The sequence below is a fragment of the Rhinolophus sinicus genome, chromosome 1, assembly GCF_057876585.1.
Source record: "Rhinolophus sinicus isolate RSI-liver-muscle chromosome 1, RSI-T2T, whole genome shotgun sequence".
In the NCBI taxonomy this organism is placed as follows: Eukaryota; Metazoa; Chordata; class Mammalia; order Chiroptera; family Rhinolophidae; genus Rhinolophus; species Rhinolophus sinicus.
In genome coordinates, this window is record NC_142501.1 from 19,072,039 (window position 1) to 19,097,398 (window position 25,360).

The window sequence follows — 25,360 nt, forward strand, 5'->3', positions numbered from 1 at the left end:
TGCTCTGTCAATGTTAACTATCATTAATTATTTATAAATATATCTAGTATTAAAGTGATTTCACCTTCATGTACTCTTTTAGACAGTCTAAACAAAATTATGGTGATTTATGCTGCAGGTAAAATTCACAAAGTAAATAAATACATTAACTTTTTGAGCTGTCTTTGGAATTTGCAATACCCTGTTCTTATTTTGATTCGTTTGCTGAAAGAGTAACATGTTGCTGGTTTCTATCCAACTGTATCTGTGCTGTAATCCACAGTTTCGTGACCTTGTGCAGTAGAAGGCTGTTTTTACAACTGCTCAAGATTTGACATACAAGATGAAGCAAGATGCCACAAGAAATGCTGCCTACACTGTGGATTGTGAAGATTACGTGCATGTGGTAGAATTTAATCCCTTTGAGAGTGGGGATTCAGGAAACCTAATTGCATATGGTGGCAATAATTACGTGGTCATTGGCATATGTAACTTTCAGGTTAGTGTACAAAACTACAGAGAATCACAGTGACACTATTTCACTGATAAGAAAGGTTATACAAACTTTAGTAAAATTTTCCAAAACTTGGAAAATATATTAAGTTTGAATGTTAAAAAAAAAAAAAGACAGACATGAAGAACTACAGAGAAAGACATTCTCAGTAATATATGCCTGAGATTCGTGTAAACATTAAATAGTGAAAAAGAAGAATATAACATTTCTTGTTTGCCTCATGATTAGAAATGGAATATTTTCACAATTGAAGGTTGTGATTAACTGACTATTAGTATATAGGGAAAACACCAATTAAAGTAGATCTAATTAATTATTTAATCCAATTTTTCTACATCCCACTTTGAGAAGGAAACAAACTAATGTTGAGAGTCTAAAAAAAGATCCTCCAGGAGATTTTGTAACTCATGATTTCCTTCTTTCCTATTAATATGCTCTCATACTTTTCATCCACCTAAAGCATACATCTAGAGTATACAAAGTATGGAATCATATTAATTGAACAGGGAGTTTAGCATAGTCATTAAGACAGTGAACTCTGCTGTCAAAATGCCTATGTTTTTACTCCTGTCTGGCTTTACCTCTTAATAGATATATGACGGTCAGCATGTACTTAACCTCTCTTCTATAAAAATGAGGAAAATAATTGGGTTTTTGAGAATGTAATGAATTAGTACGTGTAAAGTTCGTGGAAGGCATCTGGCACTCTTAATACATGTTTTAGCTGTCATTGATTTGGTCAACAGTGACACACAGGCACAGACCCATATTTAATCACCAAACTTAAGATTGCTTTGTGGTGAGCACATCCATGTTTTCTGACAAGAAAGCAGTTCTACATGTAAGAGAGACTGAACAATAAGGGCTCAACTATCAGGAATCGCTGATTAATCTTTTACCAGAATGTTATTCGTAGCACAGTATTTCTCAAATTAAGGTTAATCAATGAGGTAATTTGAGAGTGACCAATTTTCAAAGATTTAAAATAACTTTATCTCACTAGAGTGATATAAACATTGTAAATAATATTTCCTCTTTATTTAGGAGGCAATTCAGTATCTTTCAATGTTTTGACATCATAAATGTAATTTAGCACTTTACAATAAATGTCTAAAGTTATACAAAATTAGACTGCATGCATATTTATCCTAAGGGGAAAGTATGAATAAAAGGCTTCAGTTTGTTGGTTTCTGAGTAGAAATTATTCCACATTGTCTTTTAGGGTTGGGTTAGGAATTTCTAGCTTTTAGGCTAAATCTGACTCTTAGACTGACTTCAGCTGGACTACCAGGTTAGGATCATAAAAAGTCACATGATTAAGAGAAATGATAAAACACTTGAAAATGTGTGTTTTTCTACAAAAGAACCTACAAGAGAATAAAGCAGCCCCCTGTAGTTGAAACTGTTTACTTCATTACTTTTTAAATTAATGGCTGTGAACATAGAATTGTATTCAAAAATACTGAAAAAACATTAGGTGTGTCTCTAGTTTTACATTCAGCTAAGAAATATTGAGAAAGTCAACAAGGAAAAAAAAATTAGGAAAAAGGTATGGCAGAGGTGATGGGTAGCAGAACGAGAGAAGTTGGAGCAAAAGAGGGAAAATGACAAAATGAGAAAAAAGAACTAGCAAAAACATTTGTAATGCTCCATTATGGTTTGTAGGCATATGCATTCTCCCTGTTGATCCTCAGACCTGTGAGATTGGCAGTGTAGGTCTTATCCCCAAACTTCCTAAGGAAAGAGTTGGATTTTTATTAATTTGGCAAGTAGTGAACACAAATTATATTCTGTGCCATGGACTGGAGATATGATTAAACAACTGTTCCTGTCCTCATTGCGTTTCTATTCTACTTCAGAGAAGTTCACAAATTTGTGTAACTGGTAAATGAAAAAACAAGATCTAGACCCCATTTTTAAACCCCCTTCTGTGCTGCTGCTCAGATTAAAGCCATGGTTCAAACATTTTCGGAGGAGAATTGATTTCTAATAATTTGCCCTTGGGGGTTCAGAATAAATTGCTGCTTCCCTTTGACGTTATTTTTTACCTAATTTAACATTACTAAACATTGTTCTTATTCTTTCATGTTAGAACCTTCAAGTTCCATTGCACCCAATTTCATGCCTCCCACTTGCCTTCAGAGAACACTAAAGGTGAATTGAAAGATTCCCACATTCCTCTCAAAAAGGCAATCCTCATTCTAAGACTTAGGAACACACTGCCGATTGCGTGAATTTGAATTTCAGCAAAGCATTTTTCAGAGTCTCATGGTAGAAATTGAATCTGATGGAAATTTGAGCCGAATGATAAGTAGCATTGATTGGTATCAGGCATTTGAAGTGCAGATCAGGTTCGGGGAACTGGTGATAAGTATGCTAAAAAAAAACAAGGACGTTGCTCTCAAGGAGATGTTTAAATGTAAGAAAATTTTATAAAAGTCCTGTGTGTAAAGGGGAGAGGGAACATGAAAGTTTCCTTTCAAAAGGTCATCAATAATGAATCAAGTCCTCTGCTGGGACTTGGGTGAAAACACTTGATTTAGGCAAGTACATTCAATTTATATAGAACATGAAGCTGAGACAAATACCTAATGCTTTGAATAGCAGACTCATTTAACAGTTCTTTTTGAATGTCGTGTGCCAGTCTCTGCTCAGAATGCAAATATTGTGTAATAGAGTGAATTAACGGCCCACTTGAACAAGCTAGAATTTAATAAAGATGAACATAAAGTCTTAAAATCATGACTGCTAGAGCTAAAAGGGAGAATTGTGACTTCTGGTTTTTAGTCACCTGGATGTCCACCATGAATCAGCGCAGTGATTCAGCTGCCAGAGGAGCTAATTCAGTGCTATCCAACAGAAATATAATACGAGCCACAAATACAAATCTAAATATTATAGTAACCACATTATGAAATTAATTTTTTTATCTAGCATATCCAAAACATTTTATGTACAACCAATATAGAAAAATACTAATGAGATACATTCTTTTATGCTAAATCTTTGAAGTCTGGTGTGGAGTTTGCACTGTATAAAGTGTACACATCTCAGCTTGAACTACTGGCCACACAGCAAGTGCTTAAAAGCCTCCTTTGGCTGGTGGCTACTGTACTGGACATCACAGCTCTGTATCTTCTGTAAATTGACAGTAATGTTTAATGGGTATCAGTTCTCAGTAGTGTATTAATAATTCAAAGGAGATTATAATTATTTAAAGACATATTTCACAGTGGTATTAAAATGTTTAAAACTCACATAAAAAAGGGATTAGACTCAGTGGTAAATATATTTTGTAGTATTTCTCAGTTCTGTTGGAGTGGAACTGCTGCTTTAAGACTGGTGCTGAATCTCCTCCTTTGAGTGTATTCACCTAGGGGGAATCAGCTATGGCCAAGTATTTGCCATCACTGAAATAGACTTACTCTGTATGGTTCCAGAGAGCAAAATTTAGAGCCATGAGTAGAATTTACATTGAAAAAGATCTTGGTTTAATGTTAAAGAGAACTACCCTCAGTTGGAATAAGCTCCCCCAAGAAGTAGCCAGTTCCCTCTCACGGAAAGTGCTCAGAGGAGGGTTGTGCAGTGTCCTTTTTCAGATGTGGTATTAGAGATTCAAGCATTCGATGAAAGAAGTGGACTAGGTAAACTTTACAGTCTTGTCTAACTAAAATTCTGTATTTGGCTTTAAATGGGTGGGGTGGGAAGGACTGCCAATTTCAAATCCTTAGAATAGCCCTTTCATCAACTTGGCTTTACCCCAACCTCAAATATGCTGGAGCCTCGTATAATGATTTGTATTATAGCAAGTTTTCCAAAGTATCTTAATTTCCTGCCTATACAATACTGCCTACACCCAAACTAAACCCAAAATAGCATTTGTCTGCCGATACCACACACACACCCTGGCCTTTTAGTTGGCTCAATGGCAGACATTGCTGCCAGGAAAAAAGGTTTCACTGGTAATACATAAAGCTCAGGCTATACCGTCCCTGGTTTTCTTCATCCCACGACCACCCAATAACTCCATATATACTTTGGATAACAAATCACAGGACCTAATTGTCAACACCATTGTTACAGTAGCAAAATAATGTGTGTTTTGATGGTTAAAAACTTCATATTTAGAAGATTGATTTGTCAAGTGTGGAAAAATAGATGTAACCCAAACTATGAAGTCAACTGTGATTAGGCTTCTAACATTATTTTAAAATTGCTTAGTGGTTGCTGCCTTGGCACATCTGGCTATTAGCCATACAGTTATTATATACACAAATTATGAAGTAATAAAATTTGACAGTGTTTTTCTTTTCTTGATAAATGCATTTTTATCCTGTTTTCACTTACAGAAAAATTTTTTGCTGTTAACTCTTAAGTTCACCTGAAATGTAAATTTATTTTCAAGGGTTATCTGAATTATGTAGAGAAAGATATGTAATATATTTGTGAAGCGACTTCGCTAAGATCTCAAAGGCTATCCTGGAAAAATCAACACATCCACTAGATTCGATTAAAGTATATGGTATAAAACTTTGCATTTAGATTCAAGATGAATGGAATTCTTAAAACCATCCATCAGATAATTCCATTCCGTGTAGGTATTCTATTCCATTAAATATCAAGTTTCAGCTGCTCTAGATTTTTTTTCCCTGATATTTTGTATTCCTATACATTTTTATAAAGGATAACTATAGTCACTTAATACAAAAGGTTACTTGGGAAAATTTGTCACATAATTTTTGCTTTCGTCTCTAGACCCAGTTACAGTATTGATTTAAATAACAAAACCATGATTTATTGGTTTTTAAAATCATATTTTAAATTTATAAAATGTATTTTAAAATATGTATTAAAAGAATAATTAAATAGATCCCTGTATACCTACTACTTAGCTTAAGAAATGGAACATTAGCAATTTTTTTTGAAGCCCCCTTGGGTATTCTTCCCTTACTGCCTTTCCTTCTCATCCCCAAGAGGGAACCGTCTGAAATTTTGTGTTGGTGATTCCTTGCTTTTCTTTATAGATTTAACCATATCTGTAGGTGTTGCAAATCAATGTTTTTCATGTTTTAAAACTTTATGTCAATGAAATTATTCTGTATTATGTCCTTCTATAGTTTGTTGCTATTGACATTATATTTGTTAGGTTCCTCCATGTTGTATATTATACACTGTCCCAGTCTGAGTGAGGATGGTGTGAGTGGCTCCCTGTGATGGGAGGGCATCCTGTCCAGGGTGGGCTCCCATCTTGTACCCTGAGCTGCGGGGAGAGGCTCTTGCCACCCAGGACCCTTAACTGGAATAAGCAGGGTTGGAAAATCATTATCTTGTTATTAATCTTTCTTACGTGTATGTATAGCTTATATTTATTTCATTGTTTAATATTAGAAATGTTTAGAGTCTTCTTTAGAAGATTGGTGATGTTTTTGTGACCAGAAATATGCCATAGGAACTTAACTCTTATTTATATCAATTCGCCTCTGGTGAAACTGGGCTCATTACACATTGTTCACAGGTTTCAAGAACCTGTCGATGACATTCAGTGAGGACTTACATGGCCTCCTGACAAAGTCTGCATTATAATGAAATACACAGTAGTGTTTGTTCTCCTAACTTATTATAACATTTACTATGTGTGTTTAGGAAGAAGAAGCAGACATTGAAGGAATTCAGTATAGAACACTACGAACCTTTCACCATGGAGTCAGAGTCGACGTCATAGCTTGGAGCCCAGAGACGAGACTTGATTCGTTGCCCCCAGTAATCAAGTAAAGTTTAAAATTATTAAATGCAGTATTTATTAATGTCCTCAGTTTTAAGTGATCTAAAGCCTTTTATCGTTAGAGACTTTTTTCCTCTGTTTGCATTTTCCCCGACTCTAGATAGTGGAAGATACTTTAACATTTGCAATTATTCCTAATTTAATTCTAAATTTGTAATTTAAATATGTAGCCGTGGCAGTGATGCCTTGAGCACATGTTTGGGCCTAACTACAAAGCTCTTTACCTGAGATTCATCTGAATCATTTCAAGTCTTCACAGATTTTTCACTGAGTTTACCACTTACTGAAAGTACAACTCTTAAAATAAATTTGGTTGAGTTATCAATCAGTCTTACATTTTTATGTTTAACAGTACATAAAGCTGTAGTTCTGGTAAACCTTGGGCTTCAGTTTTTGTGAAAGCATTTGAAAAGAATGATTGCTTTTTTGAGAAAAAACTCTACCTGCTAAGGCCCTCTTCACAGGGGCAATAATATGTCAGATTATTTAAAGTCTGTTACAGAACACTAGCCTTGTTTCCACAAATGTCAAATCTAAAAAGTATCTTCTTTTAAAAAACAGCCTTTAGCCAACCATAGTTAGCTCTTATTGAGCTAACCTAATTTTTTTTAATTAAGGGATAATTTACATAGAGTGAAATTCTCAGCTCTTAAGGATACAGTTTGATCAGTGTTGACAAATGCATACACTTGTGGTATAACCCACTCACTGGTAATACACAGCATTTCTTGCACCCCGAAAGATTTCTTTGTGCTCCTTCCTAGTCAATCCCTGCACTCCATTCCCTAAAGCCACCATTGATTCAGTTTCTATTATATTACCAGAAATGAGTTTTGCCTATTCTACCACTTCATGTAATGGAATGATACAGAATGTATTTTTTGTGTCTGGCTTAATGTTTTTGAGATTCATCCATGTTGTGTATACCAATGGTTCATTTCTTTTTATTTTTGAATATTCCATTACATTGTAGAAATATACCCCATTTTGTTTATCCATTCTCCTATAAATGGACACTGGGCAATTTGCAGTTTTCAGCTATTATGATTAACGCTGCTATGAACATCTCTGTATACAGCTTTTAGTGGATAATATATGGTTTCATTTCTCTTAGGAGTAGAATTACTGAATCAGAGGGTAGATGTATGTTTAAAATTTTTTAAAAATACCAATTTCCATAGTGGTTCTACCATTTTATATTCCCACCAATAATGTAAGGATACCCACTTTACCTACTCTCCAACATTTATTGTTGTCAGTGTTTAATTTTAACCATCCTGTTTGGTACCACAGTGACATCTCCCCGATGTGAAATGAGTTGAGCATTTTTTCATGTGCATTCTATTTCCTATCTAAGGAATTTTTGCCTACAGTGAGATTGTGAAGATGTGCTATGTTTTGTTCTAGAAGCTTTAACAGGTTTTAGCTAACTGAATTTTGAATATCTCCACAATAGTCAAAATACATATGTCATTGTTAATAGCCAGTGTGCTGTTCATTTTCTTTTAAATTAAAAGGAAGTGTTCACAGACTCTGGAGCTAAAGAAGAGTCAGTCAGCAGTATGCATTCTCTAGCAGATTTTGATAGCTATAGAAACCGTGTTCTTCCCATGGTTTTGCTTGGCGCCTGTTTTCCTGTCCTCTTAATGGATTTGCTGTAGTGTTTCATCTTTTTTGTTGCTTTTGATAAGCTGCCTCAAATCCTTTTTGGGATTATGCCAATATAAATAGTAAATTCAAAACATTAACCAGCTATTAATTTTAAAAACAATAGTTTGAGAACAAGCTGACAGCACAGTTTTGTTTTCAAATAATTTATGTATTTTTATTATAAAAATAATACGTGCTTACTATATCAAATGCCCTTTCCATTTTTTTCATAAATAATTTTATACAATTTTGATTAAATTATATGTAAATTTTTATACTTCTTATTTTGCTTTACTTTTTTTCATAGTATTTCACAGTAAATGTTATTTTTTTCAATACTGAATAGTGGTCAATCAAGATAACTGAGGTGTAACTTTGTATCTCTCTTACCATCATTAACTTTTATCTTACAGTTAGAAAGAAACCCTTTCTAATGTTTTATCTTTAGCATTTAGTTGCCTTAAATTCTGTTCTCTCTCTCCCTACCTTCCTCCCTCTTTCCACACCCCCCCAAACTTGCTACTCTTTTTTCATACCCACTTGATGGAGAATAAACTGTTCACCTTACTTCAGCTCTGTGAAATTTTCTGGTTTAATTTAAGAATAACTTAATTACCCTTAACATGTATAAACTAAAGCAGCAAACATTTAGAGAAAAGTGGAACAACAGAGCACTGCCCATAAAGTTTTGTGGTTTGTTTGTTTTTATCCTAATAAAATTCTTTCATTAGTTTTCTTTTTAAGTAAAGATACTTTGACCCCTATAATTTCTTTGTTCTCTGGTGTTTTTACTGAAGTTAGCCTCATTTTCTACTAATACCTTCTTTACAAACCCTTTTGCTTGAGATATTTCTCTTAACACCTGCTAAAATAGCCTTTGTCTATTTTAGAAATGAGATTTTAAACAGAGATTTTGAAGTGATTTCTTTAGAACATAACTGTGAGGAAACCTGCTTTAGTAGACCCTCACATTAGTAATGTTATATAGCACATTTATTCTGGAGTCTCCGCTGAGTGGGGAAGTAATGAATACCCAAAACAATAATGGAACAAATTCAAAGGAAAACAATTAGGTAGAATAAGTTTTGTTTTTCAGTTTTTCTTACCTTTATTTGTATGTGTGAAATATAGCATACATGCCCAAAAGAGATATATATTGCTGAGGTTCTCCATGTACCCTTCCCGTCAATGGAAAGAGCTGTGGTAGCAGAGCTCTACCAACACATCCAGGTCTATAGATTAGGAGACTTGTTGTTATTTAAATTTTATTAAATAAATTAATTAGTTGAGGAAAAAATGGCTAACTTTAATGTAGTGAAAACTAAAGAAATTTAGATCTGTATGATACTCATTTACCTAAAACAACTGGAAATAAACGTTACTTGTCAACTTGTAAATACAATGTTTATTTCTTCCCCATCTATAATCCGACATGCTGAGAATCTAAAAATTTTAGGATTTAAGTTAAACAAGTTAAAAAAATAGTTGTTTATTGCTTACATTTTATTTTTTAATTGATGAACTACTAGCAAATATCTCAAAGTTTAGGGTCAGTACAAATAATACTCCAGTTTTTGGTAGATATAAAAATATCACCTTTTATAGGTATAAAAGTGTTATCTTCTTTCATCTAATTTAATTTATTTAGAGGAATAGAAAAGGTAAGAAGGCTAATGGATAACTGAAGAAGCCAAAGACTCAGGCAGATGTGCAACAGTATTTTTAATATCTAATATTGACCTAGCTAAAATGAAGATACTTTTTTAATATATTTTTTATACTTTTAAGAAAAAGTTAAGAATTGAATTCATAATTTGTAATAAAATTGTACACTTTTGTTATTGAAGAGACATAGCCAGAATATACTAATTTTTGTGTGTTTTCACAAAAAATAATTTAAGTACCTTTTACTTTCAGTAATGGCTATATAACATATTTTACAACAGCCACACATACCCCTTCTGCCCAAAAGAAAGCATGATTATGAGTTATGAAAGTAGCTGTAGTGACTAGAGTGGGGATAGACAGGAGAGGAGCTGGAGAGCTTTGACTTACAGAGGCTGAAAGTGGGTTTGTTTTTGTTTCTTTTGCTTCCAGATTTTGTACTTCGGCTGCTGATATGAAAATTAGAGTGTTTACTTCAGATCTTCAAGATAAAAATGAATACAAGGTATGTTGAACAGTATAATTTATAAATTTATAGTTTATTTTAAAACATATATTTATTTTTGCTTTTTTAATTGGATTTACCCCAACTTAGAATAACTTATGGTCATCTTTAAAGTATGTAATTCACGGTCTCATTGACTCTATTTTAGGCTGTAGTATCTAGGTTCTTAGTAAGGACTATGGATTATAAATCTGATATCACTTGATGAAATTCAAGGATTAGGGAGGCACAGCAAATGAGGGAGAAATAAGAAGTCATAGTTGGTATAGTAGGACTATAATAGACATGAGCACACTTTGAATATGAGTCAAACTTCAAGGAAACAAACCATCAGTACAGCATAGCACACAAGGCAGGGTTACAAACTGGTTAGGAGCTGGGACACAAGAGCCAACAATGTGGGTTTGAAGCCCGGCTCCACCACTTTAGTAACAGTGGGACTTTGGTCACCTTCCCAATCTCTTTGTGCTCATTTCCTTATCGGTAAAATGGGATAATCATAGCATCTGCCTCATAGGATTATGAGCATTGACTGAGCTAATTTGTATAAAATACTTAGAACAATGTTTGGTATATAGTAAGCCTTAGATATGTGTTTTTTTATTGGTATAAGAAATTGCCCTGTAAAATAAGACAGAAAAGAACAAATAGAGTTGACCCTTGAACAATACAGATTTGCATGGGTCCACTGTTATACACACATTTCTTTCAGTAAATACCTGTACTGTTTTTGATCCACTGTTGGGAGTCCACGGATGTGGGTCAATGCATTGATCTATGCCATTTTATATAGAAGACTTGAGCATTCGTGGATTTTGGTATCCACAGCATGGGGTGTGGGGGGTCCTAGAACGAACCCCCAGCAGATACTGAAGACTTGAGCATTCGTGGATTTTGGTATCCACAGCATGGGGTGTGGGGGGTCCTAGAACAAACCCCCAGCAGATACTGAGGGTAGTTAAGTTTTGGGGGAATCAAAAATTATACCTGGATTTTTGACTGTGCAGGGAATCAGCACCCCTAACCTCCATGTTGTTCAAAGGTCAACTGTACTGTGTGATCTCATTTAAAAGTTAACTACGGAGTAGAGTGGTGGTTATCGGGATGGGGGTGGGGACAATGGGGAGATGTTGATCAAAGGATACAAACTTCAAGATGAACAAGTTCTGGAGAGCTAATGTACAGCATGGTGAGTATAGTTAACAATGCGTATTATATGCTTGAAAGGTGTTAAGAGAGTAGATCTTAAGTGTTCTCACCACAAAACAAAATGGTGATGGAGGTATTAACTAACCCTATGGTGGTAATCATTTTGTAATATATATGTGTATCAAAACATGAATGTACATCTTAAACTTAACACTGTTACTTGTGTCAATTATATCTCAAAGCTGGAAAAAGAAATAACTCTCAGTTTGAATTGAAATTGCATAATGTTTTTTATAAGAACAGTATTGCCTTCTTGGCTTTCTAATAAAAAACGAATAATGTTATGAAACAGATAAACTGTAATGTGATATACAGGTGATGTATTACAGAATTGTACACCTGAAATCTATGAAATATATGTAACTTTACTAACAGTTATCACCCCAATAAACTTAAAAAAAATCAGCTATAAACCTGTCCAATAATTTAGAAAATAGTGAAAAATATGCTCTAAGCTATATGTAACGGGCTATATACAATTGTACAATAATACAGTGTACTATATATTTGCTAATTTAAGGGTACCAGTGGTAGCCCAGTGTACAAATGGCACATAAAATTAAATTTTTTTTTACTCCATCAAAAGTTAATGTGCTAGTTACAATAGACATTAAATATTTAATATTAATTTAGTTTGTCTTGTAGGCTGTGGCATAAGTTTTAAAGAATGATATGGAGGACCTAGGTTTATTAAAGTTACACAAGAATGTTTAAATCAAATCCTTTTTTTTTCCTCTTGATATATTTCTAAATAGTAAGCAGTTTCAAATAGGACCACTCTATTAATCTTAATACTGAAATCAAATTTTTGGAAGGAACGAGGGAAGCAAAAACAATATCCATTAAAATGTTTAAAAATCTGATGTTTGACAGATCTGTTTAAAGATTTCGATTATAAAGATTTAAACTAATTGAACCTTGCTTGCTCACATAGCCCTCCATCTTACATCTTCCCCTTCATTCCTTCTGTGGCCAGAAGAGGATTTCTGGGTTGTCTTGATTGTGGGCTTATAATACTCACTATCCCCACGGCTGGCAGTCACCTTGAACAAGTGAATAAAGGCCTTAGAAGGTGATGTTCATACTGTGTTTATTAGTTAGCATTGAATGTGCAGAGCAGCAGGTATGAGATAAATAGTTGAGGAGGGCTCTCTCTCAGTGCCCCTAGAAAGTTCTCCTAGCTTTAATTTTTATTTAAGCTTTATGTAATAAGTAAGAACGGAGGTGATATGAGGACAGGTACAGTAAAAAAGTGTGTGTGTTTTTGTAAGAAATGCATACTAGAAAAGAAAGATCAAGCTAATAGCAGTGTGTTGAATAATCAGCTTCTTTCCAAGATAAACCTTCCAGAAAAGTGGGTGTATAAATCATGCTTTAAAAATAGCAGATTGCTTAAGAAATATTTATGGAAAAGAGAAGCATGCAGTGAAAGCTTTTAAGGCAGTGAAGTAAAAAATACTAGGTAGGAATATTGTAGATTTTTTTCCCTGCGTTCTTACTAACTTTTCCCCTTATTTCAGATTTTAGAGGGCCATTCAGATTTCATTAATGGTTTGGTGTTTGATCCCAGAGAAGGCCAATCAGTTGCAAGTGTGAGTGATGATCATACCTGCAGGTATATTGCTTATGATACAAGCACATTTTTAAATTTTCACCTTTAATAAGAATTACATTTTTAAAATTAGAGAAAAATGTACTTTCTATATGTACTCCACAAGCTGTTGTAAAAGAAGCATACTTCATTTAAATTGTAAGTATGACACAAGCATGAATTTCAAAACCAGTGAGTTAAGTTCTCATCCCAGTTTTGGAAACTTCCCTTGCTGATTCATGGGTACCTCTCTGCCTCTTATTGTAGATTTGTGCATGTATGAAATCTAAATATGTATATTGAGTCAAATTCTCCAATATTGGGCAAAAGCAGTAGGATAATAAAAGCCAGTTGCTATATTGTGAAGTTATTTAACAGATCCTGTCTGATAAGTTAGTGTTTATTAATAAATTGTGAATCTTATATACTTCAAGACTCATGGGAAACTTAGTATTTTGACAAATTCGAAGGTCTCTATAAGGTTTTCTGTGTGTATAATACATTTCAGTATCACATTCTTCCACCTCACCCACAACTGAAACAGATGAGGTAGCTATAACATTTTAATAGTGCCTGAGGCTAGAGAATATCACAAGTAAAAAACAAGATGAAGAGCCAGAGTGGGAGGTGGAAGTAAGCTATGGAGTCAGGAGTGAAGTCAGTGAATCAGTCATTATAGGAAGGCCAATTGCTTCATTCGCTTGAACAGTAGTGTGAGGGGGGAAAAAAAAAAAAACCACTGCTCTGCAATTTTGCATTTAGTGTTAATGTTTGACAAGGCAATGACAAAATCATTAGTATTTATAAACACTTGTACACATACATAGCTATTAAATATGTGTCCTTTCACATTGGAAGTAAAGAGCCTCTAGCTGCTTTTTAAATTTTAATCTTCATAAGAGCTCATCTTTTTAAAGTTATAGAGTCATAGGCCATTATTCTTTATGTACTGCCTGTTAAAATTTTCATATCAGGGACATGAAAGATTTACACGACATTAAGATTCTAGGGCCCCAAGTATTACAAAACCAAGTTTATATATAGACCTGAAGAGTGAAAGGGGCCATTTTTAAGATAAAAGATTAGATCACTAAAAATAAATAATGACATTATAGTTCTCTCACACATGGATTTTCCTCATCACAAGCATTTGGAAAAATGAAACCTGAGGAGGGGGAAATGAGTGTCTTTGCAAGCCTCTGAATACTGAAAGAGTGGCCTCTGAATACTGATCAAGAGCCAGAGAGACCTGGGATTACATTCAGTGGTCTATGATTATTTTCTTACTTGTAGTAGACTTTGGGATTTTTGTAGACTAGTAAAATTGTCCTGAAATTTGGGGGACCAACAGAGAGTTGCCAACTTTTTATTTTGTTAAGTAATAAGAATTTTAAAAGTTCTACTGCCTTCTGTTATTATAGTAACTATAAAAGAAAGAACATTAGTACTCTAAAAAGGACAAAAGGCTTAACTTCAAAGTAAGTCCTTTAAGTTAAATAAATTTAACTTTTTGAAAAACTCACTATGTTGCCCCTAATTGTCTTATTTTGTTAGACTGTGGTTGATAGTGTTGTTCAGCAAATACTTGTTCTCCCTTCCCCCCCCCCCCCCCAACACACACACAGAAGGAAGAGAGTTTTCCCCACTCCCTTGGGTTGACCCGTGTGAGTTGTTTAGGCCGGTGTAATGTTAGCAGGTCTGACACAAGCAGAAGCTTGGAATGTTTTACTTGGTTTGTCTTGACCTACTGTGTCCTGTCTGCTATAAGGTGAGCATGTGCTAGATAGCTACCGGTCCCAGAATGAGAAACACATGGAGGAGATATGGCCCCATCTGGCAGTGTGACATAGAGCTTCCCACAGGCCCGTGAGCAAGACATTTATGCTTATTTTTGTAAGCCAGTGAGATTTTGGAGTTGATAACATCAATGTAGCAATAGCTGGGGAGCTAAATTTAGAATTCATCAGCTTAGTTTGCCAACCAGAAGTAAAGGACAGCTCTGACTGGTTATTAAAGTCAAACCTCTTGGGCCAAAAGGTAAACAATATAGATAAGATGTTTAAACGAAACAGAAGATTCAAGTCAACCAAGAAGTTTCAAGTAAGGAAGAGTAGTAAGTATCATACAGTCTCACAGGAACAAAGGAAAGAAGGAATTCTGAGAAGACAGACTGCAATAGAAAAATGTTTCAACTATCTTTATTATCTCACAGTATAGAATTGCCAAGTTACAAATAAAGACACCAGCCAAATAGCAACTGTGTAATTTGAGCACAGGAGATAGCCATTTACATCCCAGGAACCATTCCTATTACTGTACTAAAGTAGTGCTTCCTATAATCTCAGTCTGCATGGGGAAGGTACATTGGTGAAATCCTCGTCCAATCCTAGTCAAAGCCTGTGTCATCCTGAGAGTAGTTTTATATTCAGGTAACTCCATACTTAAAAAAGAGAATAACTAGACTGAAGGTGAGTAAGGAAGTAGAGGATCTGAACAACATTATAAACCAACTAGCTCAATAGATGTATGAAACACTGCAAATACTCCCAACATCAGCAGAATACACATTCTTCTCAAGTGCACACAGGACATTCTCCAGATAAAACCATGTTAGGCCTCAAAATAATCTGAATAAATTTTAAAAGATTGAAATTGTAGAAAGCATCTTCTTTGACCATAATAGAATGAAGTAGAGATCAGTAACTGAGGAAACCTGGAAAATCTACAAATACATGAAAAGTAAACATCACACTCTTAAGCAGCCAGTGAGTCAAAGAAGAAATCATAAGGGAAATTAGAAAATACTTTGAAATGAGTGAAAATGAAAGCACAATATGCAAAATATGGGATGCCATAAAAGCAGTGCTCAGAGGAAATGTTATAGCTACAAACACCTGTATTAGAAGAGAAGAAAGAACTCAAATCAGTAACCTGATTTTATACCTTAATGAGCTAGAAAAGAACAAAGAAAACCCAAAGCTAGCAGAAAGAAGGAAAAAAAGATTAGAACAGAGATAAACAAAATAGAAAACAATGGAGAGAATCAATGACTCCAAAAGTTGTTTCTCTGAATCAGTGCCAATTAAAAAAAATATTTATCTGATAAATTGAGTATTTTGATCTATGCATATTTTATGATGTTTGACTTAGGCATTTCTAAGAGACAGACAGTATTATAATCAAGTAGGACATTTGTGGCCTTAGGGACACCATTTCAATATAATCTATCCCCTGAACGGGTTCATAAAGTTTATGTATTTTATTGAAAATTGCCAAATTCTGAATCCGACAGAATGAAGATCGTTCTCATTTTCACTAGTATGTCATCTATCCATTAAAAAGTTGTCATTTGTTTATCTCTTGTTATAGAAAACAAATAAATGTATAGGCAGTAAATTAATGTATAGATTAGCTCGTTCAGTCAGCAAATATCAAGTGTCTGCCACATGCCAGGCACTGTGCTAGGTACTTGGTAATCACTGATTTATTTTTAAACCTGTAAATAATAGTTTCAGAACCATTTCAGGCTTCTCTAAGACTGACAAAGGTATTTATTTTCTATATATGAGTTGCAATATTAATAAGTAAATATGATTAAATATTGAGTGCTTTACTGTATGCTCACCACTATGTAAATGTACTTAATTTTTGCAACTCTGCGATAAGTACTGGTTTTATCCTCATTGTACAAGATGAGGATACAGGGCATAGAGAGGCTAAGTAACTTGTGGTGAGGACACAGCTGTTAAGTAGAGGACCAAGAGTATCCGGCATCTGGCTCACCTGCACTCACTCTTAATCACTCACTCTTTAGCTTTAAATCACTCACTCTTTAGGGACAATCTTCAACTTTATCCTGAGATGGTGTTTGTCTCTAAGAATATTTTAGATCTTTCTTACTTCTCTACATTCTGTAACACAGCTATTCAAACTATGAACCAAGGTGCGACTCATAATATTAAATGTACTTAGAGAAGAAGACAGATTAAATTTTATAAAAGATTCCATCTAGTTTTAGTATTCTATAATCTGCAAATTTATAAGAAAATTGAATTCTCATTTAAGTCAGTGGTTCTTTCCCAATCTCAATACCCCCTTTTTTTTTAACATTTTATAATGCCTACTATACAATCTGAAATGAAACTCATAGAAAATATCACCTATCAAAATACATAATTACAAAAATTATTATAGTACCTTAATTGTATTATACATTTCTATAAAAAAACAAGACAGCACAGTGTACATATACTCAGATGTGACTATATAAGAAGACATAGTGAGGTAGTCTTTGTCCCTTTTTACAATAAATACATTTGAATATCAGAAAAATAAGATAACAGGAAAATGTAAAGCAGAGACAAGGCTGCCAAGCCACACAATTCCAGGGATTTGGTTTGCATAGTATACAATGTAAATAGTGCCATCTGGAGTCCTGCAGTGTCATAGCCCTGAGCACAACTAGTTTTTATCCTAAGATAAAACTCCTGTGTGTAGTAACAGAAAAAAAACTAAATGTGGTAAGTGAAAGAAGGAAATAATGTTAATCAAAATAGAAATAGTAACACAAAGTGTAGGATGTCAAGTTGAAAAAATAAGGGAGGATGATCTTGCAAATCAGCCAGTTTTTCATATGGATGGTATTAAAGTAATTCACTGTTACCCCATGGGTGGAGAACTAACAAAGATTGCAAAAAAAGCATCTCCTATCTTGAAATGTGGCCACTTTTTGAAGTATTTCTAAATTTCACTCTGACGTTCGAAAGTCATGTAGAATGTCTACCATCCCTGTTTCTCATTCACCAAATGCCTGTAGGACCCCAATTATTAGGACAATCAAAAAATGCCCCCAAGGTGTTAGAACCACCACGTCTTGAGAATCATTGATTTAGATAATAATATGTGACCAGGCACTATTCTAAGTGATTTATATGAATTAATTCAATCCTCAAAACCCTTGTGGTACATCCTCTTATTATTCCTGTTTTACAGATGAGGATCCCAGGCAATGTGGTTCTGAAGCTTTACACTATTGTGTTTCTAACTTACGGTTCTTTAAGAAGTTTTCATCTTTTTACATTATTGAAAAAGCAGCTGTTCATATTACCTGTGTTTTAATCAAAAGCAGGCATTGTGTAGTGCTTAATAAAATTGATAGAATTGTACTTAGAGGCATATTTACAGAAGTGTTACCTTCTGCTTGTGAAGAATTTATAATTTTTGAAAGTACCTTTGCTAAAACAGTAGTACCAGTTCTTGAAATGAAGACGTCATGTTCCTTCTTCATACTTCTTTAACTCAGTTTTCGGATGTGGAAGAAGAGGAAAAAGAAACACACTTTTCTCAAGGACGAGGAGAATTATTCTAGAGTAAACTGCCCTGGCTCTTTCACTACAGAGGTATTTTGCGGAGTCAGCCATGCTTTACTGCCTTAGCATCATCCCAGCGCCTAGAAGAGTGCTCTTGCGGCAGGTCCTCAGTGAGGGAATGGGTGAAGGAATGAATAAAACTATTTGTCACCACATCTTTAGAAAAAAGATGCCATTACCAAACAAAGCATCTGACAGGAGATGTGTTTAAGAAAGAAATTCCCAAGTAAATCATGGGATTGCAAACCCTTCAGCCTCATGTTCTATACCATGTCCTTTATGGCCTGTCATCATATCTATTATACCATATGCAAATACACACATAAACATACATACATGTACACATATCTACATACATATGCACAGGAAAATGGAAATACTAGTATTCATAATTATGACCCAGAATCAATAAAAGGTTAAAATTATTGTAATATTTGAGAAGTAAATAAGTGCATACTCATTTCGAAAGATTTATTATCCCCTACCTCCAAAACAAGGTAAAAATGGTGTTTAAGTATTTAATGGGTTAAGCTTATTATTTTAAAAACTCACTAATACAGAACATCTCATTCCCAGTCAGTGCCAAATAACAGATGTTCTTGTATATTAAAAACAGTACCGTTCTGTAAGAACAAGTCAGATCAACAAGTATTTATTAAACACGTTTAGTATAGCCAACATTTAGTACTTTGGGAAATACAAATGAAATAGAAGACTCAGTACTCACTGTAACTACAAAGGATGTCCGAAGTAAGCCCCTGTCCTCCTACTCCTCCCCTGCAAATATCTTTTAAAATATTAGATAAAATTTATGGTGAAGGAAAATTGGCTTCTAGAAACCAAAGAATTCTTAGTTTAAGAAGAAGATAATAGAGGCATGTAATGTGCCATTCACTTTGACTGTAAAATATGGCATATTAGTAGTTGTCATGTTGTGGCTGTCATCATTTTCTTAAAGAATAGGAGGAGTGGGGTATTTAAAAAAGAGAGTAAGGTCTCTTTTTTTTTTTTTTTTTTTCAGGAATATAACCCAATCACTGGATAAGGGAATACTAAATAACTTAAGATATTCACTAAACCAATAGTATCGTTTCTTGAAAAATTTTATGAGAGGAAAAAGAATGTTTATCAAATGTTTTCTCTGTACCCCATGCTAGCTGAGTGCCTCTGTTCGTGTATATTTGAGAGTCTTCAAGAGCTATAGATAAGATGATTGTTCTTCCCCCACCATCACCCCAATTGGGATCACAAAATATGTGACCTATTTAAAAACACTCCTTGTGGGAAACGGAAAGAAGGGGAGGGCCTTCTGAAGGTAGGCCAATGAAGCATTCCATGGGAGGTTAATCCCCATTGAGAAGCAAATAAACTGCATAAATAATTCTAGGTACAAAGTGAGATCAGGAGAATTTATATTATTCCTTATAATGTCATGGTTAAATAATGCCAGAAACAAAGTTCTCAGCTTTTCTTCTAAAATTCTCTCTAATTTTTAGTAACATTTTGAATCAAGATCAGTTATTGCATAGATGTAACAAGAGCTTTATTTTAAGAATAATTAAAAGTAAGCAGTTTGTGTTGAGTTTGGTAATAGTTTACCTCCAGCGAACGGAACACAAGAATGTGTCTTTATAAGAACTATCCAAAAATTATACTAAAACCTGTTGATCACATTTGCAAACTCTTTTTAATTCAATGCAATGAAATAATACGTTAATGAAAGATTATAATTGAGTAAAAGTTATATAGTGATGAAAGAATTTTCTGAAATTTTATATGATCTTGTACTGGTAACCCCACTCTGTAGTAGTCAATTCTTTGTTCTCGCATGTGCCCTTGTGGATGAAATACAAAACCAGTACTTCATAAAGTGTATTACCATATCAGTGATTGCAGTGCCGTAAGCCTGCTTTATGTGGCCCTCGTGTGGTTGCAACAAGTGAATTGTATGAATGAGAATGATCTCCATAAACATTTTCAGGTTTATTTTGAAAGTCCACTTATGTGACTAATAGGAGTACTTTCCCTCATTTACAGCATATAGTCAGATTTTAAGTTATATCAAAATATTTCTTGGAAGTAATGAAGTGCTGATATTTCCTGGGTAGTATTACTCGTGTATATATATCTAAGAAAAATCCTTTTACTCTGAATTCTTTGAAGACGAAATCATATATGATCTGTTTGAAAACTACCATATGGTGTGTTGTTTGTAGTTGAGAGTTTAATTTTGAGGTTTATTTTTAAATTTGACAAAATTTCTCACAATTCCTATCCTTCAAAAATCTATTTATCTATGTAAGTTAAATAATGCTCGTATTTTAATTCTCCTCTGGGGTGGCCCCAGGTAGTTTTCTCACCTCTGTAATGAGACACTTGTAGCTTCTACTGAAAATATTTATAATTTCAAGAAAACAAAATGAAGCAACAACATGTAAGCTCATAAGATGTTTTTTAACCTCTCCAAGGCTTTGTGAAGATGTGTATAGTAGTAGATTATTTTTAGTATGGCATAGTTGGTTTATTAGTGTTATGTTTGAAACAGGCCACTTCCTTCCCTCTCCAAAACACACAGTCTTTGATTATTGACTGTATTTTTTACTCATTTTTAATTATTAAAGGGTAAAATAATAAATATGCAGTTATCTGTCATTTTTCACACTTATAAGTCTTCTTAATCTCAAATCAGTAAAATTTCTTGTAATCCATTTCTTTTATCATTAATACTATTAGTACATTAATATTATTTGCTTTGTAGTCTCAAGTATTAAAAAAAAGCAGAATTATGTGATATATAGATAATGTATTTTAGAATTGTACACTTGAAACCCATGTGATTTTACTAACCATTGTCACCCCAATAAATTTAATTTAAAAATAAAAATAAAAAAAGAAAGCAGAATTAGTCTAATCTTTTTTCTAAATATATTTGAAACACTGACACATACTGAAAGTACTCTTCACAAAATTCTTATTTTATACTATTATGCCATTTTGCTGGCCTCCACTGTTGAGGCTTTTTGCCTAGCTACCAAAGTTGTCCATAGTCTAAACCACAGGGCAACAGTTTCTTTATTCACCATTCTAATCTACCATACCTACTGTCAAGATTTGTCCATCTAATCCCTAGATTTGTGCTTTCACTTATATGGCTCCACACCTCTAAACTCCTTTTGCATTTAAAACCAGATATTTTAGCATTAAATTATTTTGTAATTTGTTTCCCTTTGCTTCCTAATTGTTTGTTCACTTACTGAGGAAATATACCATGTCTATCCCTGTTTTGAATCATCCATAGCATGATGAGTAATTTAGTGATTGATTATTTGGAAATGTGAAGGGGGGGAATCTTCATTTTGCTATCACAAATTCAGTGAAAAATATGTTTCTTGTCTAAAAATGGTGGAGGTCATAGACAAAAATCTAAAATTATAAATTAGAAGAAAATATAGGAGATAATTTTTCACCTTGGCTTAATCAAAGGTTTTAGATATAATACCCAAAGCACAATCTATAAATTTAAAAAAAAAAAAACAGCTAAATTGAACTTCATCAAAATTAAGAATTTCTGCTCTTTTTAAGAGTCTCTTCAGAGAGTTAAAAGATAAACTGCATACTTAGAGAAGATATTTGCAAATCACAGATGTGAAAAAATAAATAAATAACAATGTTGGAGGTCCCTTTCCTCCACCCAGTAATATTGTAAATAAAGTGCCTTCTCATCCTTATAACTACATCTCAGTATTACTTTTGTTCATGTTTTCATATTTAACTAATACAGTAATTCATGTGACCCAGGCATGTCTTTCAGATTGTGGTTTGTGTTTTGTGCCTTACCAGTTACAGAAGGCCAAATGAACACAGATGTGTCTTTTAATGTCATCCATTTCTTCTTTGTCCATGTTGTCAAAAGTATTTGGTAGCAGAAATTTCCTTCTACAATGAACTCCCTAACAGACAATGCGTGCCAATTAAAAGTGGAGTCTAAGCAAATAAAAAGAACAGAGTATTACCTAGGAGATTTCATTTTGAATTCTCAGAGAGAACATCTCCTATCTCTGTCTACGAATTGTCAATTTAAAAGGCCCTTGAGAATATCTAGGATATCGTCAGTATTTCAACACCCAATTTATGGAATCTTTTTATTAATTAAATGGGACAACTACATTTAAATAATATATGGTAGGAATACTTAATGCTGTGCTAAAAAGCACTCAGGCTGAAATGATGTAGCAGTAAACTACCAAATAATTTTAACAGTAAACTAGTAAAAGTAAAGTGTAATTCATAACCTTAGATCTGGATAGCTTTTCATCCATACGTTTTACAGCTACATCTAGGTGTTCTAAATAGGACCACAGAGTTGGGTGGAGTTGAAAATGTTTGTTACAATTGTAATCGAATTGGGTCAAAACTGTCTATTTTACTTAAAGAGTGATGCTATCTATACTCCAATGCCTTTTGATTCAGTCTGTATTACTGGCTTCATAATATGTCAGCAGATTACTTTAAAAGCTTTTTCTTTGAAATTTCCCTTGTAAACATTTAAATAGGTATACATGTATATTTCATATAGCTCCTGATTTTTGGTCAAGTTAGTTTAACTTGATAATGTTATATTTTTATACTTTTATAAATGGTCTGTTATCTTGCTATATGTTTGATTATGTGTATTAAGAAGGCTGTGTATGAACCCTTACAGCTTTTCTCTTTCTCTGATGTACACTTATCTGAAAAGTACGTTTCTGTGGTTATAATTAACTTTTAGGTAATTTTATTTATTATAAACAAATGTACTAATAAATTTGAAAATATTAAAATATGAATTTCCAAATTTATGAATTTTTTTTCCCATTACAATAGAAATTCTTCTTAGCTAACATGGTGTAAACCTGTAGTTGCTCAGATAAGCAAAAAGTCAGTAAACTCAGAAAATCATTTTAAACACGTTGCGTACGGCGGGGTTTAAATCCCTCATGAAGATTCTCGTGATCCATACGCAACGTGTTAAAGGAATGCCTACAACCTTGTTTTCATATACATCATATATGAAAATCTATCAACTGGCCATTTGCCCAGTTTTTGACATTAGGCCAGGTATTTTTCCTTATGACTCTGTGGATTAACGTTGGACCTCTTTTTTTTCATGAGCCACACCCATAATACAATGTCTACAAAGAAAATTACTCTTGCTAAGCAGTTTTAATTAAAATATAACTAGATTTTTATGATTTTTATAACTTAATCTTCTGTAATTGTCACATGTGCCTAATTTAAGAGGTTTTTTTTTTTAATTTAGAAACTTGCCTTTAGTTATTTGTCATCAACTTAGTTTCACAAAAACAACTCTCTCACCTTCAGATTCTGTCAGCTCATATAATATTATTTAAGTATGTACATTAATAAACATGGGTTTCTATCACAAACAGTGGTCTGCTAGTAAAGAACCAATATTCCCTCTTGGTGAGCCTACAACAAATGCTTATGTAAGAATATTAGAAAATGGCCTTGTTCTTATCAGTTCTACAGAGAGAAAAAGGAAGTCTGTCAGAAGGAGGTCAATTAAGAGAGCTTTTACTATCTACATTGAGTTCACTACATTTTAAAACTGATGCACATTTATCCATACATCAATACATGAAAATAACATCAAATGCAAGACAAAAGGATGATTTGAGAAATCTACCTTACAAGTAAGACCAACTGAAAAGTTGTATCTTTTGCCCTTTAGACAAATGATTGTTTTAAGATTGCTTTTGTCAGAAAATGTGTTAGACAAAGGTTAGTCTTTTTCAGTTGGTAATGAAAAAGAAATATGAGACACAAAAGAAAAATGAGGTACAGCAAAGTTGGAAAACTATTTGACAATACCTGCTAAAGTTAAACATATTTGTAAGCTATGACCCAGCAGTTCCACGCCTGGATATGTACCCAGCAAGGGTGTGTGTGTGTGTGTAGGGGTGAGTGGGTGTGTGGGTGTCTGTATTCACTAAAAGATACGTGCAAGGTTTATAGCAGCATTATTGATAATGACCAAAATTTGGAAACATCTTAAATGTCTGTCAGCAGTAGAATGGACAAATACATTGCAGTTTACTTAATTAATGGAATACTGTATACAACAATGAGAATGAACAAAGTTCCACAACATGCAGCAATGTTGGGAAGTTTCACAAACTCTAATGATGAGTGAAACAATGCCAGACCAAGAAAGTACGAGTATATACCATCTGATTCCATTTTTCTTGTCTTCAAACATGCAAAAGTAAGCTAAGGTTTTAAAAGTCAGGATGATGGGCACCTTTTTGTCAGAGGGCAAGGAAATATGACTGGAAGGAAGCACAAGACAGCTTTTGGAGTTCTGGAAATATTTCTTAATTTAGGTGCTGTTCTCCTTGACCATGTTTTCTTTGAGCTGTATGCTTAAGATTTGTGTATTTTTATTATGTGAAAGATATATCAAAAAAATGTGACTTTATCTGCTGAATTAATATTAACTAGAGAAGACATGTAGTAAAGACGCAGAAAAATGTGTTGAGCTCCACAAAAAGGATTCAAGAAGAGCTTGATTATGGAATTTTATCAAAAAGGGAAATAAGATTTAACAACTTAAAGTATACCATCTGTAGCTAATTTAGTTATGCTAACTATTTTTCAGCCCAATTTGTTGTATTTTGCATACTTAGTACTTGGATTATGCAACCACTAAGAATTATTTAATAAGCATATAATTATAAACCATAAATCATTTTATCCTACTCCTACAAAGTAATCTGGATCATCCTCCTCATTTTCAAGTCAGTTTTTATTTAAAAAGTATCAAGTTCTGTTCGGGATAAAATACTATTTCAAAATTAGAAAAAAATTGGTTCATTGGACAGAAATACACTTAATTGACCTTTTTCTGATAGAATATTCATATTTTCTGCCTCTGGTTTCCTTCATTTGAAAGGGAAAAATATTCTGTCTGGTATCTATTTATTCAATTCATATAATAGCAAATAAAAATCAAATACATATTAGAATAAGATCAAAACAATGGAGCCTTTAAGCCATTTTCTCATGGAACTCACTGAATTTGCAAGACAAATTCCCA

At 33.6% G+C, this 25,360-nt stretch overlaps 1 protein-coding gene across 1 annotated transcript in view; it reads left to right on the plus strand.

The window, feature by feature from the left end:
* NUP37 (nucleoporin 37) overlaps nt 1-25,360 on the plus strand; it is a 40,603-nt gene that overhangs the window by 1,062 nt on the left and 14,181 nt on the right. Inside the window, exons 2-5 of the mRNA XM_019732073.3 lie at nt 263-478; nt 6,137-6,261; nt 10,023-10,095; nt 12,825-12,919. Coding sequence (XP_019587632.2) covers nt 323-478; nt 6,137-6,261; nt 10,023-10,095; nt 12,825-12,919 — 449 coding nt within the window. The 5' untranslated portion in view covers nt 263-322. The remainder of the gene's footprint in view (nt 1-262; nt 479-6,136; nt 6,262-10,022; nt 10,096-12,824; nt 12,920-25,360) is intronic.